This window comes from Saprolegnia parasitica (assembly GCF_000151545.1).
Source record: "Saprolegnia parasitica CBS 223.65 unplaced genomic scaffold supercont2.47, whole genome shotgun sequence".
NCBI lineage: Eukaryota > Oomycota > Saprolegniomycetes > Saprolegniales > Saprolegniaceae > Saprolegnia > Saprolegnia parasitica.
The window spans coordinates 7447-15245 of NW_012156441.1; the positions used below are offsets into that span (position 1 = coordinate 7447).

The 7799-nt window shown below is 60.6% G+C and overlaps 3 protein-coding genes and 1 pseudogene across 4 annotated transcripts; 1 reads left to right on the forward strand and 3 right to left on the reverse strand.

Annotated features, from left to right (window-relative positions):
- Positions 1–320: 320 nt before the first annotated feature.
- Positions 321–832, reverse strand: SPRG_09196 (hypothetical protein). The gene is made up of 4 exons (XM_012348743.1): positions 759–832; positions 666–712; positions 564–607; positions 321–520 (listed from the first exon to the last, which is right to left on the reverse strand). Exons 1-4 carry the CDS (start codon positions 796–798, stop codon positions 397–399), a joined length of 255 nt encoding a protein of 84 aa, XP_012204133.1. The 5' UTR covers positions 799–832; the 3' UTR covers positions 321–396.
- Positions 833–1246: 414 nt separating this feature from the next.
- SPRG_09197 (hypothetical protein) lies at positions 1247–3031 on the reverse strand (the record flags this gene model as incomplete). The annotated part of the gene is made up of 2 exons (XM_012348744.1): positions 1247–2854; positions 2882–3031. 2 exons carry the CDS (start codon positions 3029–3031, stop codon positions 1247–1249), a joined length of 1758 nt encoding a protein of 585 aa, XP_012204134.1.
- A 605-nt stretch (positions 3032–3636) lies between these two features.
- Positions 3637–5432, reverse strand: SPRG_09198 (hypothetical protein; the record flags this gene model as incomplete). Its single annotated transcript, XM_012348745.1, has 2 exons — positions 5011–5432; positions 3637–4969 (listed from the first exon to the last, which is right to left on the reverse strand). The coding sequence occupies exons 1-2, from the start codon at positions 5418–5420 to the stop codon at positions 3637–3639; spliced, it is 1743 nt and encodes a 580-aa protein (XP_012204135.1). The 5' UTR covers positions 5421–5432.
- Positions 5433–7564: 2132 nt separating this feature from the next.
- SPRG_09199 (hypothetical protein) lies at positions 7565–7772 on the forward strand (annotated as a pseudogene; the record flags this gene model as incomplete). Its single annotated transcript has 1 exon — positions 7565–7772.
- Positions 7773–7799: the final 27 nt, after the last annotated feature.

Genomic DNA, 7799 nt, shown 5'->3' on the forward strand with positions numbered 1-7799 from the left:
TGCTATCGGTGGCACATCAAGCGCGACTGGTGCAGCAGCTGGCGGCGCCTCGACGGCGCCGGCCAGCGACGGCGGCCAGGGCGGAGCATCGTCGGACGTCGGGCCGCTCTGGCTATCGGCCATCGGCAAAGAATGATCTTTGGCGTCGCGACGGGTTCCGGAGCGTATCCGGATTCCATCGCTCGGCTTTATTTGAGGCCATCGCGATCTACCGAGCAGCGGTGGCGGCCTAAGAGCTGGCATAGAGCAGAGCACGCGCACGCATGGAGCAGAGCATGCGCTTCGAAGGAGCTACTAGCACCCTGTAGGCGGCCACAACGCGGAGGAAACGACGCTACTGTATTTACTACTTGGCTCGCCATTGACCACGCTCGGTGCGCTGCGCGAGAGGAAGGCCTACGAGCGCTTGTGCATGGTCCAGACGATCGACTGGCCGAGGCCGCTCATGCCTTGAATCTCGAACCCGAGGCCCTCGAGCTTGTTGAGCACGGCGCGCGGTGGCGCCGAGACGGTATAGTGCCTACGCCGCCGCCGTCGCCACAAGCCACGGCGTCGCAACGTACTTGTAGGTTTGGCACTTGGCCTGCACGAGGCGCGCGCCCAGCGTCTACGCACGCGGGATGACGATCGCCTGCTGCTGTCCATCCTGCGATCGATGGACGCACCTGCATGAGCTCGGGGTCGGAGGCCTCGTCGCCCACGATCGTCGGGCCTAGTACGTTCGCCGTAGGTCGCACGCTGGCGGCACGACGTCGTACCTGTCGTCACGGTCACTTCGGTGCTCACGAGGAGGTACATGCTGCTGCTCTCGGTCAAATCGGCCACTGCAGGTTGAAGCTCCGATTAAAATCCTTTCCAAACCGTCTCTTGCTTAAAGTATTTCTCATGACTGTCTCTGTGGCGACATCAGAAACGTGCGCAACCGTAGACTCAACGAATAAAAATATTGTAATTAGACTAAGAATTGGACCAAAGCGATGTATCAAAGTCGACTCAAATCCGCACCAGATGCAGCTACTCGGCAGCTGCCGGCATGACGCACGACGAAGCGCCTGCCATCTACACCGTACTAGTACTGCCGCGTCGTTTACTAAGAGTAGTACGCTGCCTCCATGGCTCTAGACGCTACCTCAACGGAGTCCGGTACCCTCTGGAGGCCGACCCCTAACCCCGAGTACATTTTGTAGCTGCAACCGCATTACAAAGTTATAAAATGGACTGGACAACACGAGGTACTAGGAGACGCTCAGATGGTGACGGGCCGCGACGGCGTCTGGTCCATGCTGCGCGGGTCGAAGAGTGAGACGAGCTTGGGCTCGCCGAACTCGTCGGTCGAGTCGCGCACCTCGTCGTGGCTCTCGAATTGGTAGAAGGACGCGGCGCGCTGGTGGAGCGGGCTCGAGAGGTCGTGCTCAGGGAGGATCACGGTCATCGAGTCGTTGAGCGACTCGAACGGGATCTGGACGAGCACCTTGTCGAAGAGCGTGATCTGGTAGCCGGGAAAGAACCGGTCGTCGCTGCTCGTGCGCACGAGCCACATGATGAACCAGACCGCGATGAGCCAGTAGCCGAGGAACGCGAGGTGCTCGACGAGCACGACGGGGTCGACGAGCGACGTGTTTTCGGTGCCGAAGCCGAGGACGATCGTGCCGATCGAGCAGCTCGTGATGATGAGCCCGTACATGGTGCCCATGTTGTAGACGCCGTAGAGGTCGATGAGGAAGCACGGGATCGTGGCGTAGCCGCAGCCGCAAGTGAACGCGAGGATCGTCGTGCACCACTCGTACTGCGCAAAGTTGTGCGCTTCGACGGCTTGCTGGAGGCGGAGGATCGTGATGCACTCGGCGCCGACGAAGAACATGAAGGCGATCTTGCGCGCGAAGGCCGGGTTGGTGTAGAAGACGCGGATGATAAAGTCCGACATGCTCGGCGCAATGAGGCGACCGACTACAGACGCGATCATCGTGTTCTGCGCGACCCGGTACGTCGCCTCATTGTCGTCGTGCGTGAAGATGGTGACCGTGACCGGCACGAGGCGCTGCGAGAAGGAGACGTTGGGCGCGATCGAGGCCGCAAACGCGATGTAGAGCAGGAGGAAGTCCGTCGACATGAGGCACTGGAGCAACGACAAGGCTTTCACCTGCTTGTAGTAGTAGCTCTGCGTGCCCGGCGACCCGGCGCGCATCGCGTCGTAGTTGACGAGCGTCATGCCGCAGTCGAGGTACTCTTCTTGGACAAAGCCGGCGCCCGGGAGGTTCGTGTCGACGGCGATGCAGTGCACGTCGAGGCCGTTCACAATGTACATGGGCGGCGGCGACCGCATCACGACGGTGCTCAAGGCGAGGATCGGGCCGCAAATCGCCATGACCATGAGGAAGACCGTGTATAAGGGTGCGGTGTTGACGCTGTTGTCCGCGCCGAGGTAAGTGAGGAAGAAGATGGCCCAGCCGGAGAAGCCAACGCCAAAGCCCGAGCACGTGACGCCGATCGCGATGCCACGGTAGTCGGGGTACCATTTCTGCGCGGTCGAGAACGACGAGAGCATGACGATGATCGTACCCGTGCCAACGCACGAGCCGAACCCGAGGGTGAAGAACCAGTACGACTCGACGAGCACCGCAATGTGGCTCATGACGAGGCCCACCATGAAGAAAGCGCTGCCGATCATCATGCCGACGCGCGGCTGGCGACGCTCGAGGGCCGGCCCGACGGTGGCGCCAACGACGCCGACGAAGCCGCACGCGATGAGCTCGGCGTACGTCGTCGGGAGGTGCTCGGCCGTGACCGTCTTGAAGAAGAGCAGCTCGAGCGTGCCTGCGAGGTTGACGTAGGCGTACATCATGCCGCAGACAAACTGCGCCAAGAAGGTCATCAGAAGCACGTGCCAGCGGTGGAAGCGCAGGCCGCGCCACGTCATGAGCTCGCCGTTGCCGCACGGCGACGGGAAGGTGAAGAGCCAGAGCTCGCCCGCGACCTCGAACGGCGTCTTGCTGGGCACCGTGATCGTCCAGTAGCGAAGGAACCAGTCCATGGTCAATTGCAGAATGAGCTACCGAGCGAGCGCCAAGCTAGCAGTCTCGAAATGGGGTCGTCGCGCCATCCCCTTGAACGACAACCAACGGTTCGTTCCGTACGATCCAGAGCTTCCCAATCTCATTATGGATTCGTCTTGTCATAAGCAGCTCAATGGTGCACGTGCCAGCAGCAGGCAGCCATGGCATCGCCCGCAACGTGCCGCCGACACCCCGGCCCCGACCGCTCGCATTACGAAAAGGGGGTGCTCCTGACACCCCATGGCAGACAAACGGTACCCTAGTCCTCACCGTTCGACTTGCCTCAGACCAGGTGCACGCAGTAGTAACGCGGCTTGAAGCAGATCCAAGTTGCTAACGTCTCTCAGTGTGAGCTTGGACAAGGTCGAGAGTAGCCACGGCAAGCGAGCGCAGCTGCCGCTGCGAGAAGACCCGAGCGATAGGCCGACAGCGTATGAATCAACGTTGGGAGTGAACCAGTATCTCGGCCCACAGAGCGCCACGTGTACATATCCAGCCGACGCCATATTGAAGGACATGGAGCACTTTGAACATACAATTGCACTTGTTGCAGACGACGTTAAAGTACATACCGGTAGATAATTCAATGTTGTGCATCCTCTTCTGTGATGGTGCTGGCCTCGCCCGAGCCCACGTCGACGACGGCGTGGTCGTCCCAGAGGAAGAACGAGCTGCGCGCCGGGCTCTTTCCGCCAGGCTGGTGGGCGACGATGCTGCTGCTGCTCGACGAGACGTCGTCACGCAGGGTGTCGGACACGTTGCGCCGAAACGGGATCTGCACAAGGACGCAGCCACAGGCCGTGATCTGGTACCCGGGGAAGAACCGGTCGGTCGAGCTGGTGCGCACGAGCCAGAGCAGCATCCAGGCTGCGAATAGCACGTAGCAGAGCGCGTAAAGAACGCCGGTGAGCGCCGACGCGTCGGCCACGTCCGTGTTGGTGAGGACGAGGCCGACCGCGATGACGCCGCCGCACCAGCTCGTCAAGAGGAGTCCGTACATGGTGCCCATGTTGAAGACGCCGTACAAGTCGCTGAGGAGGCACGGCACGACGGCAAAGCCGCCGCCGGTCGCGAACGTCATGACGGTGACGGCGATCTGGAACGTCGCGTAGTCTGCGCTTGAGATCGCATGTGCGATGAGCGGCAGCATCGCGCACTCGGTGCCGAGCAGCACCAAGAGCGTCACTTTGCGCGCGAAGGCCGGGTTGGCGTAGAAGACGCGCACGACGCCGTCCGAGAGCAGCGGCGCGAGGAGGCGTCCGAGGAGGCTCACGAGCGCTGGGACGCGGGCAAAGGCCATGGCCGCCACGTCGTCGTGCTGCGTGAAGTGAGACGACGTCATGGGCACGAGCTGCGACACGAAGAGGATGCTGGGCGCGACGGTCGCGGCGAACGCGAGGTAGAGCAGCGCAAAGTCGGTCGAGAGAATGCACTGCGGTAGCGAGAGGGCTTTGACCTGCTGGTAGTAGTGGCCGTCCGTGCCCACGAACGCGTCGTTCGAAGCTCGGATCGCGTCAAAGTTGACGAGCGTCATGCCCACCTTGAAGAACTCGTCCTGCACAACATGGTGCGCCGCGTGCGAGTCGACGGCCACGCAGTGCATGTCGACGCCATGGACGACGTAATTCGAGGGCGGCGATCGCAGCACGACGCTGCTCAGGACCAAGACGGGGCCGATAATGGTCAAGGAGGTCGAGAAGACGTGCGCGAGGGGTGCGCTGGTCGTGACGACGTCGGTCGTCGTCGCGAGATGGAGGAGGCTCATGTAGAGTCGGTTCCAGAGCGTGAGGCCCGCGCCGAAGCCGAGGACGCTGACGCCCATGCACGTCGCGCGGTAGTCGGGGTACCACTTTTGCGCCGTCGCGATCGACGAGAGCACGAGAAGCCCGACGCCGGCGCCGAAGAGTACGCCGTAGCTACATGGACACGATGAGCTCCGACGGGACGTGGGTCGTACCCGAGGATCAAGAGCGCTTCGGACGCGACGAGAATCGCAATGTGTGCCACGAGCAGCCCGAGGCACGCGCAGAGTGAGCCCGCAAACATGCCAACGCGCGGCGCGCGGCGCTCGAGCGCTGGTCCGCTGAGCGCGCCGGCGACGCCCAAGCAGGCCATGGCCACGAGCATGATGCGCGTCATGGCTGCACCGTCGTCGGTTTCGCCAAAGTGCACATTGAGGCTGTTGAGGAGCGCCGGGTAGGCGTAGATGGAGCCGCAACACATCTGCGTACAGAAGGTCGCGGCGAGCGCGTGCCACCGGCGGAAGCCGACGCCGCGCCATACAAAGAGGCCTGGAAGCGCTACGAGCCATGGCTCGGCCTCGACCTCGGCCTTCGTCTTGGCCGGCACGGTGATGCGCCAGTACATGGCGAAATCGAAAGTGCAGAATGATCGAAACCGTGGGACCCATTGCATTGGATTGGCGTCGGTTCAGTGTCACCAGATCTGGTGCTGCCTTCTGGTGCGTGTGACGGGACCCTCGGAAGATTCCGCTTTACCACACGCTGACACAGCGCTCCGCGTACGAAGCCGCCGTCCGCAAGCCACTCTGGCATGGGTGTCGATCAAGGTGTCGAGCAAGAACGGGGAGCACGATGTATTGGACCTTGCCCAGTCGGCGCCCAGTTAGCAATGTGGGCGTAATACTTGATGAGACTAATGACCGGTAGTTCGCAGAGGAACGGCGCGTTGGCATCTCGTTGAAGGGCAGATGGCGCACCCCGGCCAATTGGCGCTCGCGTGTTGCCGTTGTGCGCAGTCAGGAAGCGATGCGATTGGTTGAAATGTCCTTGTGTTTCCATTGTCGCGCATTCTGATTGGTTTTCTCAAACATCATTTCGCTACGCCACGTCATTTAGAAGCGTTGCTCGGCTGCATTGTGGGCTCTGCTGCATCGAAGATTTGGTGCCGGGATGCACGCAGCGAAGAGGTGCAGAAACTCGTTCTTTAGTAGCGCGTTCAGCTTCCTGTCGTCGCCCGTAGGATGCGATGCGTGACTTGTTCGGTGTCTTCCGGCTTTGAGCTTCGAATGGTAACAGTGTTGCGTCGTCGATTGCGTCGTCGAGCCTTCGGCGGCATTCCGACACGACAGGTGGTCGCGTTCACGCAACCAAAAGAAGCATATGCGCAGGTGGTGGCGCGTGCGGGCGATCGGGGCCATTGAAACTAGTGAGTCACCAGAAGAGGTGTGCGTTCTTTAAAGGCATGCGCGCGGTATGGCAGCTCGCACTCGACTTCTGATTTAGAAGTCGCAACTTCAACAACCTGAACAGCGATAGAGCGCTGGAGCGTAAGATAATCACCGTCGGTCCAGTGCGCACACAGGTATCACCAAGAGGCACCAAGAGGAGCCGGTCATAAGATACAACTTTCAGTACCGCCATGCCACTGGCGACTGGTAAGAACAACGATGACATCAACGTCCAGTTCTGAATATCACGACGATGCTATGGATTGCTTTTGAGAAACTGACGACACCCCACCACCATTGCGTTGTCAATGGATTTGGTCTCCGGTGCTCCTCAAGCACCGCACACGCGTCAATGTCGAGGCCCGGCAGCTCAAAGTGCCGCCGCTATCGAGCATGTTCAGCTGACTTCACTCAGACACTCCGAGAGAGATGTGGAAGCGCCGAGGCTCGGGTTCGGGCGGCGCGACAAGAGAGCAAACTCACGCCAGTTGTAGCCTACAACTGGCGTGAGTTTGCTCTCAGAGTTTGGTGGCCGCGGACAGGTCGGGGGTGCTGCACCCTACCGCGCGACAGGATTGTCTAGCGGAGATCCATGATGATGCCTCATGGCGCAGCTGTGTCTGCTCGACACTGGCACATAAAACCAAGTGGAGGAGCACTATTGCAAGCCCACGGACTGGGGTCGCGGCAACGTCGGTCGACGTTTCTCATCAAGGCCATCGACGCTATCAACGCACCAAACTCGCGTCTGTAGCCTCCTGGTACAAACAGCCCGACACCCGCCACCGAACCGGTGGCTCGCATCATTCATTGCATCTGCAGCAGAATGCTAGAGCTCCGAGCCCAGAGCACGAAGCTCCCAGAGCTCTACAAACTGCATCAGGATGAGTGAGTCAGAACACAATCGTACAACGGTCTTTTCGAAGAACGACCAAGCAAGTTGTTGTTCCGAGTGCAAGCTACCTATTTTCTAACTATCTATTCACAAACGAGCGCAATCGCCTTGAGTCTCAGCCTGCCAGCCAAAATGATTTCCCACTGACCTCCTTGCGCGCGTCTGCATCCGTGCACGCATCCCATTTGTCACAAACCAACTGGTAGATACTCAGAAAGGCGCCAGCGTGCTATCATTTTAGGTTCGCATCGTGCTGCCACGTCATCGACATATACCACTCTCTGCGCTCTCACCCCCACTCTCCTCTTGCAATTTGTATGGTGACTGGAAAACGCGCGGAATCTTCCAAGCCATTCGCTTCCCGGTATCCACGGCACCCATGCGTGACCTCGTGGCCAGCGCGAGGCGGTTCTGACGCATTTCGGGATGGCCTGCAGCGCCCTCTCGCGCTACTGGACAATCAATGTGCCTGCCAAGACGATGGCCGAGGAGGTGGCCGAGGCCCACCTCTTCCTCTGGCCCCTGCGCCACGACCGGTTCGCCGTCGCCGCGTGCCTCCGCTTTAGCCGCTGGCACCTCTTCTTCGCCGTGCTTCTGACGCAGTTCATCACAGGCTCCATCTACTCGCTCGTGAGTCTCTCGCAGCCGCTAGACGCGTTCT